At 43.2% G+C, this 24,702-nt stretch overlaps 1 protein-coding gene across 6 annotated transcripts in view; it reads left to right on the forward strand.

The window, feature by feature from the left end:
• Positions 1–11,763, forward strand: part of FAT1 (FAT atypical cadherin 1) — a 126,226-nt gene extending 114,463 nt beyond the window's left edge. For 4 of the 6 annotated variants that reach the window (XM_081521691.1, XM_081521693.1, XM_081521692.1 and 1 more), the window contains 6 exons: positions 637–790; positions 940–1,050; positions 2,668–3,299; positions 3,983–4,120; positions 9,201–9,236; positions 10,269–11,763. In XM_081521691.1, coding sequence (XP_081377817.1) covers positions 637–790; positions 940–1,050; positions 2,668–3,299; positions 3,983–4,120; positions 9,201–9,236; positions 10,269–10,897 — 1,700 coding nt within the window. In that variant the 3' untranslated portion in view covers positions 10,898–11,763. Of the gene's footprint in view, positions 1–636; positions 791–939; positions 1,051–2,667; positions 3,300–3,982; positions 4,121–4,618; positions 4,670–9,200; positions 9,237–10,268 lie in introns of all 6 variants that reach the window. The other 2 variants (XR_014062612.1, XM_081521695.1) reach the window with 2 other exon arrangements.
• Positions 11,764–24,702: the final 12,939 nt, after the last annotated feature.

Here is a 24,702-nt window from a genome sequence, read left to right on the forward strand (position 1 = left end):
CACGTGTATGCGCTGGGGGCGAAGGTCCCCCAGCATTTCTGCTTTTCCTCCTCGTGTGCAGTCAGTTTGGTCGCATACCACAGCCGGCGTAAGTGACGCTCGAGTGGAGCTGGGCTTAGAGTTCACCCTGGGAGCGGCTGGAGGGGACAGTTTCTTTCCCGCTAAGTGGTGGCCACGCTACATTGCGTTTCCAGATGCGTGTCATTCTGTACCAGTAGCCACAGGAAACCACAGCTGACCCTGAATGCCTTTCCAGCCACAAGGATGCCAACCCGGGACTTGGATTGGTTCCACATAGTTCTCCCTAAACCTCCTTTTACCCAACAGCCCAATGAGGGGTCTTGCTTACTCGGGATGGGGGTGGGAGTGTGGTTTTCCAGAAGCCTTGGGCCCCCTGGTAAGTTAGGATGACCTTGATCGAGTCACGAGTTCCCTCTTCAGTCTTTAGTATTCGGGTGATACCAGCAGTGGAAGGTTTGGCAATACAGACGGCTTTGTACCCAGAGGGTAGGGGGGATCAAATAGGTTTTACAAGTCTTAGCTAAATTTTCACTTAAACGTAAAAACAAATACCCTGAGACTTCTTTTTTTGAGTTACTGGGTGATAGTACTTTTGGTTCCCGTTTGCTGGTTTAGGTTATTACTGCAAATGCAACGCCTTGTACATTGGGACATACTGTGAGGTGAGCGTCAACCCGTGTTCCTCCAACCCCTGCCTGTACGGCGGCACCTGCATTGTGGACAATGGAGACTTCATCTGCCAGTGCAGAGGACTGTATACTGGTCAGAGGTGTGTAGGTTTTCCCAGACTTCCGTCATTCGTTAGAGCATTAGCACGTTTAGTGTCATCGTGTGTGTGTGCAATGTCTACATTCATTTGCTCCTGTAGTTGCAGAAAAAACATTGGGTTTTTATGCTTATTTTTCCCTTGTCCTTCAGGTGCCAGCTTAGCCCCTACTGCAAAGATGAACCTTGTAAAAATGGCGGAACGTGTTTTGACAGTTTGGATGGTGCTGTCTGTCAGTGTGACTCAGGTTTTAGGGGAGAAAGGTAACTGACTTCTTTCAAGATCAGTGTTTGCAGCTCTCTGTAAGGTCACAGTGATTGGCAGATGCAACGAAACGTCATTAATTTGGACTATGGTGCTTTAGAATTTGAATTCAGAGCTCACAGTGACTCTTTGTATGATTTATCTTTTCATTCTTTTAAAAAAAATATTGAGCAAGTGAACATGATATAATGCTTGAAATACTATATGCTTTGAATATAGAGTGCTTCTGTACTTGAAAAATGTTATTTATAAACAAGGAACGTATGGGTACTTGCAGGAGGTAACTGGAAAGAGTTAAGACTGTTTTTTTTTAAAACAGATGCCCATGGGGTTGTTACCTATCTATGAGATAGATGACTTTTTTTTCATCATTTATGTAGCATCTAAAACATTTCTCAACTCTTTAGTTATCTTTTGTGAGCCTTCCATAGTCTAAAAGGCGATCATTATTTTTGGTGAAGAATGTGAAGCACCAAGATTCCTGTTGTCAACTTTGAATGAAATGGTTTTCAGTTCCAGGTGCCATTTCGCCTTAGACTTTCCACCAGGTTCAGTTTAAAAACTTAGTGCTTGTTACATACAAGTGCCTAGTGCTATCCATCTAGAAAAGCCTTTACCTGTCACTTTTGTTAGAAGGCTTGAAGTGTGACCTGCCTGCAGGGATTCACGTAAGTTTTGTTCTAGTAGTAATTCTGAATTTTACTGTCAGTCACATGGTTTTCATTCATTAGTCTACTTGAATCCTAGTCAGTACTCAATATAGTTGGCAAAAATGCCCCAGTAATCAAAATTGTAATGCCAGGTGAGTATAGGGGCGTTAGAGGAGGAAGGCTTTGAGCAGTAACAGGGGACCCGCACGGGTGCATGGAGACGCCCACTGGGAACCAGGGGGCGGAGGGGGCTTTCCTGTGGGCGATTCTGTAAGGGTGAGGAGCCGAGGAGGGCTTTCAAAAGGGAGAAACATTTAAAAATGGAAAACAGAGTTTTCTGGCCTTTCACATGCCGTATGGAGCCATCATATTCCCCCACGGGAAAGTTTTCTGAGAAATTTAATCTAGCCCTCTTGGAATACATTCATCAGCCTGCACTTTGCTAAATTTCTGGATCAGAAATCGAGACAAACTGACGTTTAGCCAGTGAGTTTGATTCAGTCGTCTGTTGAATCCTGAGAAAAATGGCAGCTGAACATTGACGTGACATGTTTATCTCCCAGACGTACAGGGTGTAAACTCAAATGAGTCATTACTCCACGAAGGATTTTCGTGTAGTTATTGTCGATAGTGTGTTTTGGCTGTTCTATGTGTGGGTCAGTGTTGCCAAGTCACTTCAGTCATGTCCAACTCTTTGCAACCCCACGGACTGTAGCCCGCCAGGCTCCTTTGTCCATGGGATTCTCCGGGCAAGAATACTAGAGTGGGTTGCCGTGCCCTCCTCCGGGGATCTTCCCAACCCGGGGATGGAACCCGTGTCTCCTGCACTGGCAGGTGGGTTCTTGACCACTAGCGCCACCTGGGAAGCCCAGGTCAGCATTGGGTGAGTCTTACTAGGAGGGATGATTAGCCTTTAGTCTCTATGACGCTGCCAAGGCCTCTCCTAACCCTGGGCTGTCTCGGCAGATGTCAGAGCGACGTTGACGAATGTGCTGGCAACCCCTGCCGGAACGGGGCCCTCTGTGAGAACACGCACGGCTCCTACCACTGCAACTGCAGCCACGAGTACAAGGGCAAACACTGCGAGGACGCGGCTCCCAACCAGTACGTGTCCACCCCCTGGAACATCGGCCTGGCCGAGGGGATTGGCATCGTTGTCTTCATCACGGGCATCTTTCTGCTGGTGCTGGTGTTCGTCTTCTGCCGCAAGATGATCCGTCGGAAAAAGAAACCCCAGCCAGAACCCGAGGACAAACACTTGGGGCCCGGCGCGGCTTTCTTGCAAAGACCATATTTCGATTCCAAGCTGAATAAGAACATTTACTCTGACATACCACCCCAGGTGCCTGTCCGGCCCATCTCCTACACCCCGAGCATTCCAAGTGACTCTCGAAACAACCTTGACCGCAACTCCTTCGAAGGGTCGGCTATACCCGAGCACCCCGAGTTCAGCACCTTCAACCCTGAGTCCGTGCATGGACACCGGAAAACCGTGGCTGTCTGCAGCGTGGCCCCAAACCTGCCTCCCCCGCCACCGTCAAACTCTCCTTCTGACAGCGATTCCATCCAGAAACCTAGCTGGGACTTCGACTATGATAGTAAGACTGGTTTTCTCCATCTCAATAAAATGTCTCTGGCTTTGCGGCAGTGTGGAGTCTTTGTTAGTGATGAACATGCCCAGACTCCACAGAGCTCTGGTACAATTGGAAACCTTTTCCTGGCATCTCAGTCCTGACTGAGCACTGTGGCCGTGATGTTGCTTTAATTTAGGAATTGCATCTAGTTGTGTGCCGTTCATCTGGAAAGATCATTTTGTTTTTGTAATTGATCTGGATTCTCAACTCTAATTGGTGGGGGGATTTTTATGACAGAAAAATTGGAAGGGCATTTACATGATAGGATTTTTTTTTTCTCTCAGATGTGGCCGGAAGAAGTGGCAGTATTTAAGTGGCCTGACATCTACTGGATGCCTTGAAAAAGCTACATATTACCATTTTCAAATAAAATTTTAATTCCCCATGTTGTCTGATAGTCTCCACCACAGGCAGATTTATTGAGAATTTGTATTCTGTGAGTCTGCAAGCTGTATTTGTAGGTTTTGTATTTGTATTTGGTCCTGGGTTGGAGATGTTTCTTTTTTTTTGCTTTCAATGTTCTTTTATTAAATAAATCCCAGGCAGTCCACAGGTCACACTTGCTTCATGTCAGGATACAGCAGGGAAGAAAAGAGAGTCTCCTGCCTTCGTGGCGTGTAACTGTTTTGTCTGTCATCTCCTTTTAGCTAAAGTAGTGGATCTTGATCCTTGTCTCTCCAAAAAGCCGCTGGAGGAGAAGCCGTCTCACCCGTACAGCGCCCGGGAAAGCCTGTCCGAAGTGCACTCCCTGAGCTCCTTCCAGTCGGAGTCGTGCGATGACAATGGTGAGTAAACACGTGTCCGCAGCGCTCACCGTCCACAGCCCCGCTCACGTGACACGGGACAGTGACGTAGTCAAACCCGCTGCCCCAGCTCCATCTCAGACGGTCTTCACACTCCACTTCAGACCACAGTTAGACAGCCTTGCATGAACATCTGCTGGGGACGATGTTGAAAATGTCCTTCATGCTTAGGAATTGGAACAGTAGTGACTGGTCATCGTAAGAAAGAAAATATAACTGATTGAAAGATAAGGTCTGTCTGATTGGTTAGTTCTGCACTGACCTTTCTTCCATGACAGTGAATGTTATAGAAGTTATGTGGATTTAAAAAAAAAAAACAACCTTGTACCAGCTTCCTTGAGCACACCTGCTTGCACACGCGCTCGCACCCCCACAGCCCTAAGAAGAGATGCGATGGTCTGACACGGGCAACTTGAGCGGCACCTGTGATTGTTACAAGGTTCTATTTGTCTCTCCCCACCGACTCCCTTGCGGCCTCAGCTCCCATTTGGATCAGAGCGTACTGACTGAGCGCAGTTTAAGAGATTGCTAGTAAGTTGGATTATATTTCTAATGAAGAAAGTTTGACAGTGGGACCTTTGCTGCCAGTTTTGTTTCTTTGAGGGTGAATGGCGTTGATAAGCAACTTTACCATATTAGCACATACCAGTAGAGAAAACTGTCGGTATCCAGAAACCCGATAAAGTGAGTTTTCAGTGGAAATTTTTGAATGTCAGAATTAGTTTGATTGTAATTTTTTTGCATAAAAATGCCATGTGTAAACAGTTAGTTTATTGATGGAAGGAAATAACTCACTAATAATTATTTGATTGTTTGTAAACCCAGAGTAGGTACTCCATAATACACTGCAGAGACCATTTCGAAGCTAAGGATGGCCATATGTATGTTCCATTCATTCCTGAGCCATTTCAAGCATGTTATATACGCATGTTATATATGATATGAAGGTGCAACAGTGTTTATCATTTAGCGATAAAGTATTTGGACAGAGCTCTGCTTATCAAACCAACAACAAAGTAGAATTCTTTCTTTCATTAGGTTTAATTCTAAAACATCAGAGTTGCCAATTTACATAATAATTTATATCTTTGTCCTTAAATGCTCTTCATAAATGTCAGAATTTTGCCAGTATTTTCTTTCTTTTCCTAGTTTTTTATTTTTTTAACTGAAACATCATTCTTCTTAATACTCTTAGATACTTTTAATAAGCTATGGTCAAACTAGTTATGAAAATTATTTGCCAGATAATACAGTGTGAGAAAAAATATATTATCCAGGAGTGTCTTTATTTTAATCTTTATCATAATTTTAATCATTACCAATTAAAATTAAAGTCTGTATTAAGAATATATTTAAATCATATTTCTAGTTTTCTAAGGCTGTTGTAATAGATGACATAGTGGCTTAAGACAAGATAGATTTGTTATAGTTGTGCAGTTTAGAAGTGTGACGCTTGTCTCAGCAGGCTGAAATTAAGATATCAGCAGGACTGTCTCCTTTCTGGAGACGCCCGAGGAGAGACCCTGTCCTGTACCTTTTCCAGCTTCTAGAACCTCCCCACATTCCATGGCTCATGGCCTCCATCTGTCAAAGGCAGCAACACTGCACCTCACTGGTCTTTCTGCTCTAGTCCTAGCTCTCTCCAACCACAGCTTGGAAAGTTGCTCCCCTTTTAAGAACCCTTGCGATTACATGGTGGCTGCACAGATCATGCAGGGGGAGTCTCTTCATCTCAGGCTCTTTAACTTCATCACATTAGCAAAGTCCCTTTGGCCAAAGATGGTAACTTGTTCCCAGGATGAGGATGTGGCCTTTTCGGAGGGCCATCCTTCTGCCTGTTACGTGCACACTTATTTATCTTGGCATAAATACTTTGAAACAGTTTGATACACGAATGAAAAGGGAATTTACACAGGAAACAGCCAGGCAGACAGTCTGCGTTTCTCTGCTGGTATGTTAGCTCACCAGCTGTTAACTCATCTGCAGAAAGACAAGAAAATTGGGGTGGGAGTACAGAGAACAGAGACAAAGCCATTTTTGTATTCATACTGCATATTTTACCTTATTATGCAGCTCTTAATTTTTTCCTGCAAACAATGTATGAGTGTATTAAATGGCCCCAGAAAATTGGCTTAGCCAAGTATTTGACTCTTTGAATGTGAAAGCTTTTGCCCATGGGATGTTAAAATCAGGGTTGTTTTGTCCTGACTTGATTCATAATTGTAATTGTGAAACAAATTTATAGCTGAAAGTTCTTTTCCTAAATTACAGCATAATATGGTTACTCGTTACTCTTTTCCTTTGATTAATGATAACAAATATATAACTTGATTGGAAAAATCTGAGACATATAAGGAACAAGTGCAAAGATCATACATAATTATATAGCTGTGTTTAAGTATTCACATCGTTAAACTATGAGGTAGAAACTGTATAATATGCAGAAATCATAGTTAATGCAGTTTCCTGACTCACTGAAGGTCTTTCTAATTTACTGCTCTTGTGCCTTTTCACAAGCTTCCATAGTGACTGTAATACACCTTGTCAATGCTGTCGTTGACACGGTGACTGAAGAAGGTATAGTTGTGTGTGTGTGCTGTGTCTGTGTTCACAGTGACTGTCCCTGGAGTGGTGTGCTTTTGCCGTTGTAGTGTTGTACAAAGTCCTTATGTGATGGTTCTGAAGAGGTTGAATACTTTTATGCTGTGCACGCGTGTCCATTCATAATCCAGAGGTGTTGCAAGCTATCGTTACATATGTATGTTACGTATGTCTATGGTCTTTGTTACTTTTATGTGGTTCACAGTGAATTTACACAGTTGCCAGAAGTCACCCGTAGGGTCTTGACAACTGCCTTTACACGGCACAGTATGAAGAAGTTAAAACTAATTCTAATTACCTAAAAATTTTTTTAATATAGAAAATTCTCTTCATGTGAATAGGAGTAAAACTAAGTAAAACACAGCTTTTATAATTGGCTATGTATGAAGAAGTTAAAACTAATTCTAATTACCTAAAAATTTTTTTAATATAGAAAATTCTCTTCATGTGAATAGGAGTAAAACTAAGTAAAACACAGCTTTTATAATTGGCTATACCTGACTCTTCCCTTTTGTATTTTCCCTGGTATAGTCGAGGAAAATTTAGAACATGATAGAAGGCAATATTTTTATATTTGGTTGAGTAAAAATCATTTCATAGGAAGCTTTATCTGTTCAAAATTTTAAGAAATACCTGCCTTAAATTATTTCAAATTAGCCCTCTATCAGTGCACTGGAATTCGAGTTATCACATGCAAAGTGCATAGGTATTTTCAGACTAGAAATTAGATCACCGTACGGCTTGTGAAAAGCCTAATTGTTAGGCCCTAACTCCAAGATTTCTGATTGAGCAAATCTGGTTGGGGCCCTGAGAATGCACATTTCTAACCAGCCCCAGTTAATTCTGATGTTGCTGGTTGAAGAACCACACTTGGAGAACTACTGGCTTAGACCAATGGGAGCCCACAAAGCTTAGGGAATCCTTTCTGCTGGGACAACAAATAGGTTTGCTGAGACATAGGTGAGAGAAGGGTGGTTTGAAGCCAAGTTTGATGGGGTGCAGCTTACTCATTTCAGTTACTGGTGAGCCTTACACTTAGTTTCCAGGAAGTTACCATGTCTTTACTTAGCATATCAGAAGGGGATCTATATTTTGTCTACTGAATCTTAGTTTTCCCATGATGAAACCCTAACATTTATATAATATGTTGACTGGGTTTAAAGAAACAGAATTTGAGTAGTTCTTTCATGGCAATCTCTTTCATTGAAAAATATCTTTGACATATTAAATATAAATTGAGTTTAAAATGGAAAACTACTTTAAGAATAATGGAATGGCTGTTTAGTAAACAGAAGTTGTCAATCCTCTTTGGAAAGAAACTACCACATTTTTAGCAGGCTTTTTAGAATAGTTCCAGAGATAAATGTTAGCTAAATGCTGGCTTACTCGTGTTTTAGAAATCACCACAATTTTTTCAGTTTTTGATTTAAATTCCTAGAAGAGAACTGTCCATCAAATCTTATTTGTTCCAAGTTACTTTATCACTGGGTTTTCAAGAGCATCACTGAATGCACGGAAAGCATGGGTCTAGTTTAGAAAATGACTAGTCATCTATTTCCACAATAAGAATCACAATGATAGTCAACGGTTAGTGCTTGACCTACATTGTCTGATTTAATCCTTGTAATAGCTAAGGGATTTCCACCCCCATTTCGAAGATAAGAGCCTGAAGCTTAGCCAGGGTAAGCAGCCTGCCCCATGGTCACGTGATTGACGTTGACTCTGCCCCATGCTGGAGTCCTGTGTGCAAAACAAGGACTCCAGGAGAGGGAGAGTCCAGACAGATTTGGGTGGGCTCAGGGTTACGATCAACTGATGATGTCTCTAAGGACAATGTGAATATAAAATCATGTTCAAATAGGGCAAGGTCTGGTGAGGTTTTCTCGTGGCTATTCATCAGTATCTAAGTGTGTTCGTGGTTTCTCTGAATTACGGACATATGAAGGCTATATTGTGCTGTAAAGTTTGTGTTTCTCATGTAGCTATAGCTTATGTATTTTGCACTATCACCTAAGCAACCTGATGTTACCCAGCCTTAGAAAAAAAATGATTTCATAATATTTCTCAGTAACATAGGGGGTCATTTAAATTCCTTATCAGTTTACATTTTATTAGAGCCTTATAGACTATTTCAAATACTCCTAACAAAATTTTGTGTTTCAGGAGTAGCTTGCCAGAAGCAAGGGAAAGAAAGTAAAATCCTGTCCGAGTTTCCCAGCCACGTCCCTAGTTCATCATCCCTCATCTCCCTCTGCTCCCACGTCCCATTTTATTTGTGCTACACAAGTTTCTCACCGTTTGGGATTTTCATAGATAATGGCTTAGAAGGCACAGTACATGGCTGACTGAGCCTTTATAAAACAGTTTATATTGTGTTATGGACTTATCTTTATTGCCTTTTCATCTGTCTTTCTCTTTTAATTATGAATGTTTTCTTTTCTCTCTACTCTGCAACCAAAAGAGTCTTTGGCTGCTCCTGACCTCAGCAAATCAAGAGGTGACTTATGCATGCCAGTTGTTCATTGATTTTTCACTAAAACAAATGAGCGGAGACCTGACCCAGTGCTGACTTGCTGCACGTGTCTGCACAGTAACTACTGCCTACTTGTTTGCGGCCTGCATTCTAAACGCACCTGCCTCACCTTCACTGGCTGCCAAAGGATTTCAAAAATCCTGGGGGGGGGGGGGGGCTACCCTCAAACTGGAAGGGGTTTTTTTTCCTTTTTTTTAAAAATAATTATATACCTTTATATAGTTGAAAATGACTCTTAGTCCTTCTTAAAGTAACAAAATTACTGTAGTTGATCAAAAATTGTATTACATTTGTCAGTGTTTAATTGCCTTTCGTTTGATTTCGAGGCATGCTTTGCTGTGTCACTAAATTAATACAATTTATTATCTTTTTGAGGACTCATGGAAAATAGTACAATTTTAACATTAAATTTATGACATCCTAAAGGAAATTTATTTTTAAAATTTTGCATGCTAGTGATTACTTTTATTATCTGGAAGACACATTCGTTCGTATCTTTTTGTTAATGACAAGTAGTGCAGCTCAGGTGACATTCCTGAGACGCCTTTCTGCAAGGACAAAATTTCTTAATCAAGGTCCTAAGGCTGAACTAACACTCTTCTTCATAGAGGGCAGAGGGTTCTCAATGACTGCAGAAAAGCTAAAAGGATGATTGGAATCGTTTGAAGAAAAGTGCATGTCCTCTAGACGCTAGCATACTGCTGCTTCTGTTAAAAACTTAACGTTTCTTTGAAAGTTAGGTACTTACCTAAAACTCTTAAGTCCTCATTTCAGGAGCAGAACCTAACTCATAGAGGGTCTCATAGAGGGTCTCAGAACCGGCGCGGGAGGGGAGGGGGTCAAAGCGGGGACCGAGGCTTTCCCAGACGGTGGCCCTCAGTGCCTGCGGGGATGGATGCCTTTACGCCTGTGCGTGCTGCATACACTGGGCCCTTTTCCGTGGCGCACACGCTGGGGAGGAAAACACGCTGACATCTGGTTTTCTTTTCCACCAAGGGTATCACTGGGATACGTCGGATTGGATGCCCAGCGTTCCTCTGCCGGACATCCAGGAATTCCCCAATTACGAGGTAATCGACGAACAGACCCCCCTGTACTCGGCCGATCCCAACGCCATCGATACTGACTATTACCCCGGCGGCTACGACATCGAGAGTGACTTTCCTCCCCCGCCAGAGGACTTCCCCAGCGCGGACGAGCTCCCGCCCCTGCCCCCGGAGTTCAGCGACCAGTTCGAATCCATACACCCGCCCAGAGACGCGCCAGCCGCGGGGAGCCCGGGCTCCGCCTCCCGAGGCCGGCAGAGGTTCCACCCGAACCAGTACCTGCCCAGCTTCTACGCCGTGGACCTGTCCGAACCTCAGAAAGCCGGCGCTGGCGACGGCAGCGCCCGCAGAGAACCCTACGCCCCCTACCCTGCGGGGTACCCGAGGACCTTTGAAGCCCCCGCCGTGGAAAGCCTGCCGCTGTCAGTGTACGCCTCCACGGTGTCCTGCTCCGACGTGTCCGCGTGCTGCGAAGCCGAGTCGGAGGTCATGATGAGTGACTACGAGAGCGGAGACGACGGCCCCTTCGAGGAGGTGACGGTCCCTCCGCTGGACTCGCAGCAGCACACGGAGGTCTGACCCCGCAGACTCGCCCCCCACCCCCGCCCCCCCCAAGTGCCTGAACCCCAGCGAACCTAGAGAGATCCCTGCAGCGGATGCCCTGTCCTGCACCATTCTCTGCAGCAGCGCTTGCGCCCCTTCTTTCGGGGAGCCGCCCCCGGGCATGGCTGCACAGAACCCCCGCCCGCGCCTCCTGACCTGTTCGCCATCGCCAGCGTCCTGACCTACTGTCGTCGGATGCGGTTGACGTCCGGCACACCATTCCTAGGCATTTTTTTTTGTTTTGTATTTACATTCGTCCCGTGTTAAAACAATGAAGTGAAAATCAGCTCTCCTCTCTCTCCTTATCGTTAGCATGATTCATGTATTTATATAGATTTGATTATTTTAATTTTCCTGTCTTTTTTTTTTTGTAAATTTAATGTACAGATTTGATTTTTCATAGTTTTCCCCTAGTTTTCAAGATAACTTCGTGCATTTTGTTTTTGACCGGATTTTGGTGGTGTTCGTGTCATTTACCTAGCACCCTGATTTTTTTTTTTTTTAATATAACCAGGGTTTCACTCTCTGTCCTTTTCAACTGAAGTAGGACATTTCATTCATACATTTCAGTATAGTCACTCATTTCCAGCTGTACATAGGATGAGGACAGATCTGATCCATGAACATGTCTTAAATAAATGGGTTGCTGTATTTTAGGATTATGAACATTTTTCATTATTGGAAAGTGTAATGAGGACCTTCTGCAGAATCGTTTAGAACCAAAACCACCACGACACAATTTTTATAGTGTCTGTATATTTGTGATGCAAGGTCTTGTAAAGGTTTTTACTGAAAACTACCATTAACCAGTCTTTCTTACTGACAATAAATTATTAATAAAATACTTTAGCTTTACTGTCTGTTTTTTTCCTCCACATTATATTACTGTTCAGGATTCAGTAAATGAATTGAGAAAGAAGGGTGGATGGATATGGATGGATTGCTTTTTTGGCTTAAATGTGAAAAGTCTGCTGCTGCTGCTGAGTCGCTTCAGTCATGTCCGACTCTGTGCGACTCCATAGACGGCAGCCCACCAGGCTCCCCGGTCCCTGGGATTCTCCAGGCAAGAACACTGGAGTGGGTTGCCATTTCCTTCTCCAATGCATGAAAGTGAAGTCGCTCAGTCGTGTCCGACTCTTCGCGACCGCATGGACTGTAGCCTACCAGGCTCCTCCGTCCCTGGGATTTTCCAGGCAAGAGTACCGGAGCGGGGTGCCATTGCCTTCTGCGAAGTCTTTCCCGGTTGCCAAAACCAGACTGTACTTACAGATGTTGCCACTAGGTGGAAGTATATGGCCACGTGATAACTGCTCAAAACTGTAGGTATAGAGGCACAGCACTCTTTCATATAATAAACATTTTCTAACTAAAATAAAATTTTTTCTTAGACATTATTTTGTTGCTATTACTTGGCCATAATTTCAATGCATGTATAGTTTTCACCTATGATTTATATCACAAAGCTTTCTGTGAAGCATTTTACCTTTCTCTTGTCGAAGAATACATCCTACTTCTATAGGATTTAAAATGAAACCCAGAAGTCATCTTCCATGTGTATTTATAGTCAGAATCCATCCCTCTGTCCCACAGCTACTTGTTCAATACCGACCACGTGCCAGCCACTGTGATAAGAATTACAAAGAATCAGGCATTCCTGTAACTGCAAAGATGCGTTTTCCCTTTTATTAAATGACATACTATTTAATACATATAGTTTAAATGTCAAAGAGAGCTAAAATATGTACAACCAAAAGCAGCAAACTCACTTTTTGCTGTAACCACTTGTAACTCTTTAAGCTGTTTTTCTCATTTTTCCTTTGAAATTTTTAAGTGTATATGTTATTTCTTGAGTCACTAATTTTAGGAATTGCAGAAGATCATGTAACCTATCAAACCTCTAAACCTCTAATTCTCTTGTTATCCTCCCACTTGTTACAGCTTACATTTTTGGCTTCATCTATTCACAATGTTTTCATTGCTTTGATGATGTAAATGTTTACCACAGAGGTAAGTAGTATATGATGTTTCTTTCCATGTACTTTGCAACTTTCTTTTTTCTCAATTGCCTTAATTTTTCTCTTATTTTTTAAAAAATTTGTTAGTTTTTATGTATTTTAAAAAATCTTTTTGATCACCTACTGAGTGTTGTTCTATATGGACAAAAATTGCTCTGTCATCTTAGATTTTACACGAAGGGAGGATGGGTGACAAGGGGAGATGGTGAATCACTAAAATACAAAGCAGTGTGTGGAGTGATGAGCACTAAGGAGAAAACTTAGTATGTGGGGAGGAACGTGATGGGGAGGGTTGGGGATGGGAGGTGAATTTGTGGAAGACCTCAATGGCAAGCTGGCATTTGAATAAACAGCTGAAGTTGATAAGGGGAAATGATGCCAATGGGGCCCCCTGGAGCATCAGCATCCTGGCAGAAGAGCTAGTGTAAAGCCCCAAGGTTAGAAGGTTAAAGAAAAGAAGGGAAACAGGTGTGGTCTCTCATAGATTATAAAGTGCCTCTTGGGATGTGGTCAAAACTATGAGAAGACCTCTGCTGATATCCAGAGGTCTTTTACTTTAAGAATTCACTTCTCCAGGGAAAGGACCTTCCATTTCTGCTTGAGAAATACTGTTGCTCTTATTTTAAAGTTGGCTGGATGGGAAGACTGGCAGTTTTATCATGCATCTGGTCCCCCAACTCTCATTTCAGGGAACAGTCCTGCTCAGGACCAAGCTGAGAGGCTGGGGTCTTACAACCTGTATACAGCTGAAGCAGCCCGTACCCCTGGGACTCACCCTGTTCATTGCCCATTTTCCAGTGAGAAATCATTGCAGGCTGCATGACCTCTCCAGGCTGTGAGGTCTGATTCCTCCTCTGCGAAGACATGGTTTATCACTCCCCTTACCACCTATCTTCACACGCTGTAGTGTGGTTTACAGTTACTACCTCTTACTTGCTTTGAAAATGGGGTTGCTTTTTAACTTTTTCTCCCTTTCCCTGCCTCAGTTTTTCAAGAGAAGAAATATAGTGCTCCGCCCTCTTAAGCTGGAAGTCTGGAATATGCTCTTAACCATTGATCCCCAGTGTCTAGAGGAACATCAGTGTGTTAGCTTCCTGTTGCTCCTGCTGCTGCTGCTAAGTCGCTTCAGTCGTGTCCGACTCTGCGCGACCCCATAGACGGCAGCCCACCAGGCTCCCCGGTCCCTGGGATTCTCCAGGCAAAAACACTGGAGTGGGTTGCCATTTCCTTCTCCAATGCATGAAAGTGAAAAGTGAAAGTGAAGTCGCTCAGTCATGTCCGACTCTTTGCGACCCTATGGACTGAAGCCTACCAGGCTCCTCCGTCCATGGGATTTTCCAGGCAAGAGTACTGGAGTGGGGTGCCATTGCCTTCTCCGAGCTTCCTGTTGCTCCATTGCAAATTACCATACATGTGGTGGCTTAAAATACCCCCCACTTGTTAGCTCAAGTTCTGCAGGTCAGAAACCCAGCATGGCATGACCAGGGTCTCTGCTCACATCTTGCAAGGCTGAAACCAAGTTTCTCTCTGGGCTGTGGCCTCTTGAGGTCTGGGTCCTTATCCAGGCTTGCATCTTTTGGGTATAATTCAGTACCTTGGGGTCATTGAGACATAGGTCCCCACTGCCTTACTGGCTGTACAACCGAGTTTCCTGCTTTCTCAATGACCATACCCACTTTTTTGGCAGCCTCTGACTCAGGTTCTAGCTCTGTGACCCTCTGATAACTTAGTAGCTTACACTTCAAAGTGAGCAGAACTTCCCTCATGCTTCCCATCTCTGACCTCAGAGGGGCCCAGTCCCTAGTTTAAGGACTCACCTGATTAGGTCAGGCCCATCCAGGATACTCTGCCATTTGACTAATTAAAAATCAACTGATTAGTGACCTACTCATGGGGATTCCCATTGTATTTGCAAATCACATCTTTGCTCAAGGGGAAAATTATACTATTACTCCCCAGGGTGGGGTTCTTGCGGATCACCTTGGAAGTCTACACACCACCATTGGCACTCTGTTGTTTTTTATTTTGACAATACTTTGACCTTCTAAAATGTTATACAGACCATATTTTAAACTGAAGACCACTAGCATTTTTTTTAAGGCATCATCTGGAGCTAGTTAGAAATGAATAAACAACTTATATAAGGTCTCATGAAAATGATGAACATAACACCAACTATAGAATTAGTGTTGAACACTTTTATTACAGAAAAATTAAGCAACCACATAGAACTAGCATATGCTTGTCCATTCTCCAGGGGGTCTTCCTGACCCAGGGATCAAACCCAGGTCTCCCGCATTATAGGCAGACGCTTTACCATCTGAGCTACCAGGGAAGCCCATTTATTCCTTAAAGACCCTTTATTTCCACTACCCTTGGTAGGTATCAGTCAGGGTCTTGTCGCTTTCCCCAACTAGATTTCCTTTTGACTGTTTGCTTGTTGCCCATTGCAAAAGTTCCCTTGCAAAATTCAGATGCTTTAGAAAATTCCACTGCTTTTTCAGTATTTCTGGGCACTGCTAAATGTCATTTCCATCTGGATTTGGTGTTTTATATATTTTTTTAGTGATATATTTGTATTTGAAGGCCACTTGTTATTTGCCACATTATTTTATCTGCTGCCCTTGGGAATTATGATTTAGTTGAAAAGAGATTGACAGGCTAAGTATCCATTAGAAAAAAAAATGCTAAGTTAGAAACATTTAAACTTTTGAATTTCAATTTTGGACTTCTTTCAATTCGGTCTCTAAAATTTAGATTTATGTGTGTGTGATGGGAAGAGTCTACTTCCATTAGGTAATATTTGCTCGTCACATTCATTTTTATCGTAAAGTGTGTGGAGCTATCATACAAATCCCCTGCAGAGTGTGAGAGACTTTTTCCAGGTGCTGAGAGACATCCAGTGCCTTTCCAGAAGCTGCCTTAAGCTTTTTGGGTTGTTTTTATTTGTGACAACAAGAAGCAGGCCTTCTAATTTCACACATACCTTCCCAAAGAAAGTAAGCATTCACCTAGGATTCGGGGGTTGATTTTAAAAACATGCTGAAGGAAGAAATGAGTAATATGAGTTCAAAAGCTGTTGGCTGCTCCTTGTAATGAAAATACTGAATTAAGCTGCGAGGAATCAGTGCTTTGAGTTGCCAAAGCGACCAGTTAACAGAATTTTGCCTGCTGCTATTTACTGATCATTAAAACACAAATTAGCAGCCAAGTTATCTACAGGGGTTAGGAGAAGCTTTGCCTCTTTGAGTTTTTTTCCTTTAAGAACTTTGCTGAGGGACTTCCCTGGTGGTCCAGTGGTTAGGAATCCACCAGGCAGTACAGGGGATGTGGGTTCAAGCCCTGGTCAGGGAACTAAGACCTCACAGGCCAAGGAGCAGCTGAACCAGAACCCCTGAGGCCTGCGCGCTCTGGAGTCCAGGCGCCGCTTGTAGAGAATCCAGAGAGTCTGTGTGCCCAAGTGAAAGATCCCACATGCCAAATATTTAATTAAAAAAATGCTGCCAAAAGAGTTCCTCTCCTGTAACCTGTCACGGAGGGTTGCTGGGTGTGTTCATCCCTGCTCCTGTCTCATAGTCACTGAACATTTGCTGCCTGTCAGATGCTGCCAGGCTCTCAAGATCCTCCCTGGAGTCTCTTTTGGCTTCCTCTCGTGATTTCTTCTGAAGCAGCTTAGTTCAAATCTTTTAATGTTTAAAAACATCTAAATTTAAGCATCACAGGAGATTAATCAGGGCTTCCCTTGTAGCTCAGTCAATAAAGAATCCATCTGCAATAGAACCCAAGGTTCTATCCCTGGGTCAGGAAGATCCCCCGAAAGAGGGCATGGCAACCCACTCCAGTATTCTTGCCTGGAGAATCCCATGGACAGAGGAGCCTGGTGGGCTTCAGTCCACAGGGTTGCAAAGAGACACAACTGAAGCGACTCACACACACACATACTCAGAAACAAACCCATTATTGTTTTGTGTGTGTAGTCTCATTTTATTTTCTGAGTGTGCTACCTAAGTTTGATTTACAAACTTGATACTTTGCATCCAGTTTTGCTCCCTGCTTTTCACCACTTCACCATGTAAATGATCCTTTTTAGAAAATGCCTTTTTAAAGAGTTTCATAGAGCATATGAAGAGCATAATGTTTTTATGCTTTTATAGAGCATAATGTTTCATAATATGGATTTGTAACCTATCTATTTTACTATGCCTAATGATGTTTATGATTTCTCACAGTGGTCCCAACATTAATGTCCTTTTTAATCCAATATTAATGTCTTTGTAGATTCATTTTTGTTCCTCTCGAGGACAGATTTCTAGGTACGTGGATTGTGTTCAAAATATTGCCTATAATAAAATTTAGACTTAAGACAACAAAAACGGTAGAACTTTGACGGCATTTTTACATTTCCTTACAATCGACCTAATGCTCTTGCTGTGATAAGTCACTTCAGTCATGTCCAACTCTTTGCTACCCCATGGACTGTAACCCACCATGCTCCTCTGTCCATGGGATTTTCCAGACAAGACTACTGGAGTGGGTTGCCATTTCCTTCTCCAGTGATATTCCTATGCATGCTTTTTTCCCCTGCCTTTTCCACAGCATGGGTAGAAGATGATGTTTTTATGGTGCAGTGACGTGAGACACTAGGCTTCTCTAAACCAGAGGTTTCAGCTATGTATTTCGGTGCCCTGGGCTCCTCCAATCACCCAGCGGGCTGGAGGGTCAGGACCTTGGTGCCAGAAAGCCCTGGTCTAGGGGACTCTGGACAACCCTGCTCTTTTTCCTGTTCCTGTGAATTTATTTCTGTGAAAAATAAAGTCTAGACAAGAACTGATCATCGTCACAAAATTAGCCTTCATTTCCATTCAGTTTTCAGGGACTCCATATCAATATAACATCTAGGTTTATAGTATATTGGACTTGGAGAAGTATCCCCACCCCCTGCCCAGCACCCCCAGGCTCTTTTCAGTTGATGGGGGTCCCCTCTAGTAGCCATTCCCCACTTTCACCAGCCTGCTGAATCTGGTCAGTGACTTTTTGAAGGTCCAGTGTTCTTTCTCTTTTGCAGACTGGGATTCATTCTGTGAGGGTTTCCCCCATGGCTCAGCTGTAAAGAACCGGCCTGCCAATGCAGGAGACCAGTTTCAATCCCCGGGTCGGGAAGATCCCCTGGAGGTGGAAATGGCAGCCCACTCCAGCGTTCTTGCCTAGGAAATCCCATAGACAGAGAAGCCTGGTGGGCTACAGTCCATGGGGTCTCTAAGAGTCAGACACGACTGAGCGACTAAACAACAACCAATTCATTCCACGAACTTTCTGACACTCTCCATCTAAGGCGTGTGGTTCAATTTCAATTAGTGTACCAGCCAAGAGAGCATTGTTTGTCAGAATGTAATTTTCTTACCAGCAGTTTACAGCTTTGACTGCAAACAGAATGAGCCACTAGAAAAGAATGACAAGTAATTTTTTTCCCCAAGAAAACCTCTGCTTCTGTGAACACTTGGGTCATTAATGCTGTCGTCACTGTGCTGTTGGAAAGAGTGACCACAGAAGAGGCTCCATTTTCGATGAGGCTGGACATAAAGAAGAAACAAAAGGCGTAACATTTGAATGAAAATGTCATAGGACCAAATACATCTTGAGCAGAGCTGAGACCTTTCACAGGGTCTGCAAGAAAGAGACCGAGAAGGCAATGGCACCCCACTCCAGTACCCTTGCCTGGAAAATCCCATGGACAGAGGGGCCTGGTAGGCTGCAGTCCACGGGGTCGCGAGGAGTCGGACACGACTGAGCGACTTCACTTTCACTTTTCACTTTCATGCATTGGAGAAGGAAATAGCAACCCACTCCAGTGTTCTTGCCTGGAGAATCCCAGGGATGGCGAAGCCTGGTGGGCTGCCGTCTATGGGGTCGCGCAGAGTCGGACACGACTGAAGCGACTTAGCAGCAGCAGCAGCAGCAGCAGCAAGAAAGAGATGAGAAGTGTGAACTCAGTGATTTCTAAACCAGAGCCATCATCCAATTATCTTAAGGGGTAAAGTGAAATTCTCAAAATGTCTCATGACCCTTGCTTCCATTCATTTTGATGTTTATGGATATTACCTAACAGTTTAGGATGAGAGAAGATAGGAAAAGGAACAAATGATCTCCCCAGAGGACGTGTCAAGCCCTTCATGCCTGCCACAGACTTAGGAGCATGGTTCCATTTCTTGGCCAGATTTGAAATGTGAACCTCGCCTGCAAATTAGGATTACAAATGACATTTTAGGATTACAAATGACATTTTAAAGTGATGCTCTTGTGATTTAAATTTTTACCTTCAATGAGTATTTTTCCCTTCTTTCAAAAATAACCTACTTTCAAACAGAAGGTTTAAGTTAGGATGAATAAAATAAAACTTCATTCATAAACCTTATTAAAAACATGAATTCTTTTAATTAAACTGAATGTTCAAAGTACAAAACTACTCTCCAACTAAAAGCACTTATTGGTCTGAGATAGTTATTAATAATAATAAATTCTGAGTTTTAATTTTAATGATAAAAATGCTGAGTGTTTATGTCTAAGGGGGAACTTCACAAAATTAAAAAATATCCTCAGGTCATGGTTCTTCCCTATATTGTCTCTGCCATGGTTTTGAATGATCCATGCTTCTGGAGACCCCCCCCCGACACTGAATGACAAGGCCAGGTTGGCTCTTTACTAGAATAACATCAAACCTTGCTGAGTCTATACACTGGGCTTTCTTCTACGGGTTTAGCAACATAGGCTTTACAACTATGGTATGGGGGAGTATTTTTTAACATCCCCCCAGTTATACAGAGAAATGGAGACAATTGTCCATGATGACAAAGATGCCACGTGGAAAGCCCCCTTCATCCTTGGGAGCCCACCCTGCTCTTCATGGGGAATAAGATGAGAATATTCAGGGTCAAGTTCACAGCTTCCTACCCTGTGGCCCCTCATTCTCCCACATGCTTCAATGAACAAAATAAAAATAACATTCTGCATTTCATCTTGGCCCGAGTACTGGTGCTTCCGAGGCTCGCATGCCCTTCCTCACTCTGCCCCTCTCTGGCTCATTCATTCATCCTCTGATTCACTCAGCTCCTTTCATCTTGCGGGTTACATCAACATATATTAATTTAATCTCTACCCTTTGCACATAAAGTGAACAAAGCTTACTTATGAGTAGTCATGACCTTTGACTGAGAAATATTCCAGGGTGGTCCAGGGTTGTGTGCTATGAAGCAACACGTGTAATAAAAACTGAACTATGAAATTTTAGCACTCTTTTCTCCCCACTCCTAAAAAGCTCCTAAAAAGCTCGAATTCTCCAGGCCAGAATACTGGAGTGGGTTGCCATGCCCTTCTCCAGGGGATCTTCCCAACCAGGGAGCGAACCCAAGTCTCCTGCACTGCAGGCAGATTCTTTACCCGTCTGAGTCACCAGGGAAGCCCAAAAAGCTCTAGTATTGTTAATGCTGAAATAATAATTGTTACATGCTTGAAGTAGTCAAAATAATTGTTACATGCTTGAAGTAACAGCGAGTAAATCAAAATCAGAATGGTCTCCTTATGACTTATGAGTTTTCTGTATGTTAACGTGAAACTCAGGCAGCATGATTCTGACCCCTGTGTATCTGAAGGACCTTGGCAGTGACTGTCATGGGGGCATGGGGATTGTTATCTGTAAGTCATCTGCGGTTAGAGATGTAGTAACAAACATACCTCCTCCCTTCATGGATTTTGAGTGCTCTGATGCTTTCACAAAAGGAGACAGCAACACAGAGTGAACCCTCTTATCCTCTGTCAAGGTGTACTCTGGGGACAAGGCTGATTCATCCCCAGGCTTGGAATATTAACGCAGCCAATGAAGTGGGAAGAAAATGGCTTACTTCAGGAACTCTGCCCACATCACTGTGAGATTATTGTAATCTGTTAAAGCATTTCATGTGGTGTGAGCCCCATGTCATGAGTATCCTTCCCCAGTACACACACACACCCAGCGCCATTTCATCTCCCTGCGTGTGGTAAAACCTCTTATTTACACAACTGTACTTCCTGAGTTATTAAAGTTCAGACTCACTGAAATTTTTCAGAAGTGCTTGATAAATATTTAGTATGAAATCGCTCATGGAATGCAGGCCCAGGGCCTGATATAAGCTGGTGGAGCCCCACCTGGAGAAACCTGATTCTTATTTAGAACAAATGGACTGAAATCTCTAACTAGGGCTTATGATGAGGTCCCAGCTCTGCCAGCGAGGAACTCGGGGCTTGTCTTCTCTGCTACAATGAGGAAGAACCAAACTGCCCTAATCCTTTACAAATGTCTGATGCTTTAAGCTGTAGGAAAATTCTTAAGGATGATCAGCTGTGGGGATCTGTGTGCGTGTGTGTTTGCATTCCACTTTGACACTGTATTTGAGTACAGCAGGTAATATTCTAATTGATATTGAAACAAAGCAAGACACTATGCCCCCCCCTACCCCCACCACGTCCTCTGCCTGCCTTTTGTCCATGGAAAACTTTAGCCAAAGAATATGTTTAATTTCGTTCATCCTCAAGGGCTATAGATGATATTCGGAGCCATCTCCTTTGAGCTGTTCTGTGGGCACCGAAATCCCCACCAGGTGAAAGACATTAACTACATGATGACCAGACTAGCCACAACATAAGCCGCCACAACTCTGAGAGCTGGCATCAAAGAAATGGGAACACGTCAGTCCTGAAACTGAAGACAGCTACACTTGACCAGATGACCACATGGCCAATTTCAAGGTGACTGGCAGAGCTGATGGTGTTGTTCCTGCATTAGCCCCCTCGCTCCATCTAGAAGAGCTCTTGCAGTGATCATCAGTGGAGGGAGTCGGCCTTTGCAGGCATGCCCCCTCCCCCCTGGGGCTGGCCTCCAAAGTAAAGCAAGCTTTCCTTTCCACCTACCTTGCCTCTTTATTGGCTTTTGATGGGTGAGCAGCTGGACCCAGACACTTTCAATTACAGTTTTTGGTGCCCCACGTGGGGCTGCTGAGCTGACTCCAGGGTTTTCCTGAATTCAGTCGAGGCCAGGACAACGCGCGGGGATGGCTGCAAGGAACCCCCGCTCCTGGCTCACTGCCCTGGGAGGAGGTCTTAGGGGGACGTTTCTAGCAGCTGCGGAAACCAGTTGTCTTGGGGATCCTCCCCGCTTCTCCCCGGCTCTGCAGCGGCTACCAGCGTACTCTCTTCCTTGGTGGAACAGAAACTTGCCTCCGGACGAGCTGACAAGCTCCAAGGCTGAGTAAGTCCACCGGTGTGCACCCGGCTAACTTCTCTTTTGAGTGCAAACTGCTCTTAGGGCGTTTTGCCAGTTGGTTCTGAAGGCTGTTTGTGTCACAGAGGTATTGGTTTGATTCCATTCCCACCATCCTCTTAGCAGCTTTGAGACCCTCCTGTCTGATGGTGTGTGAACGGATATTCCCTTTGTGTGACTGGCATCAATGTTGTCTTCTGTAAAATGGGAAATCCAGGTTCAGTTCATTAGAAAAATTTTAGCTATGGAATTATGACTAAAGAAAAAAATAAAATTTTAAATGATATATGAAACGGTATTCTTTAAACTCTGGTGGGGGGGAATGGTCAAGATGAAACTCTTTTGAAATTCCAAAACTGTGGGTTTTTTTTTCCCTTGTATATGCATTTAAAGAAAGCTAGTTTGATAAAATACGGTTTTCAAAATCCTGACCCCAAGAGAATAAAACTATGATTAAAAGAAAGCTTGAAGTGAACTATTCTGTCCTCAAAATACAAACACAGTCAACTTTGCCTGACTTCAGTCTTTCTTGAGTTAATTAGTAGAATTTCAAAAGATGTTTGGGTTTATTAAATACACGTTTTGTACCACATTAAAAATAAATTATGCTATGAGAAAAACATAAGCTTTTAGAAGTTATGGAATATGTACTTAAGTTTGCCAATCAGTAGATGCAGGTGTGACAGTTCAATTGCTTACTTCTTGGTTTTGTTAAGGCTTTTAACCTTAACAAAAGGCTATACTATACAATATTATGTAATTACAGCTACTAAAATGATAAGGGAAGCATTTCAGTGTGCAAAGCAAGTAGAATGTGTGTTGTCAGTGAGAGACGGTATCAAGAATGAAGATGGTTTTTGTTGAGAAGTGATAATAATATTGTCCTTGAGCTGTTGTTCTTGGGTGGGGAAGAATATGCAATAAATCATATGGAAAACATTTGATAACTTTCAGATCATACTGCTGAACTGGACAAGAAATTTAAAGAATGCTAATGGAAATCTATTGTTTTGCTTCAAACTATTTTTGACTGCAATGTTCAGGATGGAAAAAAAATTGTCTAGTGGCGTTATCACCGAGTATAATACTTATGATGTGTATTACAGCTGGCTTTAAGTTTACTGGTAGGAGCACATGTACAATGCTTGTGTGACAGCTGGGCAGTTTTATTCACAATTGCCAAAATCTTGGAGGCAACAAAGATGTTCTTCCATAAGTGAATGGATAACTTAACTGTGGTACATCCAAAAATGGAATATTATTCAGCACTAAAAATAAAGGTGCTATTAAGCAATAAAAGGGCCCAGGGGAAGCTTAAAAACAAATTCCCAAGTGAAAGAAGCCAATCTGACAGGGCTACATACTGTATAATTTCAGGTAGAGGATGTTCTGGAAAAAGCAAAACTATGGAGACAATAAAAAAGATCAGTGGTTGCCAGAGGTTGGAGGGAAGCAGGGAGGAACAGGTAGGGCACAGAAGATTTTTAGAGTGAAAATACTCCGTGATTTTATAACGATGGACACATGTCATTATACAATTGTCTAAACCAACAGACTGTACACCACCAGGAGCAAACCCTAATGTAAACTACAGCTTTGGATAAGAATGGAGGGTTAACATAGGTTTATAAATGATAATAAAAGTACTGCCTTGGTGTGGGGTGCTGACTGTGGGGAGGCTGTGTAGATAGCAGGGGAGTATACAGGAAATATCTGTCCTTGCCTTCAATTTTGCTGTAAACCTAAAATTTCTCTAAAAAAAAAAAAAAAAGACAATTAAAATCCTATTACTTCACTCATTTGAAGTATCTGCTAGTTTTCAAATTCCCTTCTCACTGCTGTCACTTGTGGACTCATTTCACCTTTGTTGTCTCATATATACATCCACAGTGTTCACTACCATTTGGAGGGTAAGGACTATATTTTATTTTTTCCAATGGTGTGGTTCTCCCTAGGGTGCTCATGGGTGTCAGCTGAACCCTGGTAAGACTCCAGCATATACCACAAGGCTTACCCTAGGACCTGCCCTATGTTGCTTGACAGGGGCTTCTTCTAGCAGCTTCCGAATCAGGGGCCTCAGGCAGGAGGGCAACAGAGGGCAGCCCTACCTGTGTCATTTGGACCCTGTGTTCCATACAGAAGTACCAGTCCTCAAAGCAGGATTCTAAGGATGCTCCAGAGAACTATCTTGAAAGGCGTGGTGTTTGGCAACACGTTCCAGCACAAGCCCAAAGGATGCCCCTCTGAACCCTTTCCTTTCACACAGGTAACAGCATCCAGGCTCCTCTACCACAAAGGGTAGGGCAAGAAAAAATGAAAGGCAGGCAGGCAGGTCCTATGTTGCTTCTTCTGGGAGGATCTCCTGGACCAAAAGGAGGTCTTCTAAACTGTCTTCTTTGCGTCAAAACAAACAAAAACAGCAGGTGGGACAAGGCAGCAGGCCCCTCCGGCTCTCCAGGGCTGGAAGCAGGATAATA

The sequence above is a fragment of the Giraffa tippelskirchi genome, chromosome 8 (genome assembly GCF_054371585.1).
Source record: "Giraffa tippelskirchi isolate mGirTip1 chromosome 8, T2T-mGirTip1v1.2.pri, whole genome shotgun sequence".
Classification (NCBI taxonomy): domain Eukaryota; kingdom Metazoa; phylum Chordata; class Mammalia; order Artiodactyla; family Giraffidae; genus Giraffa; species Giraffa tippelskirchi.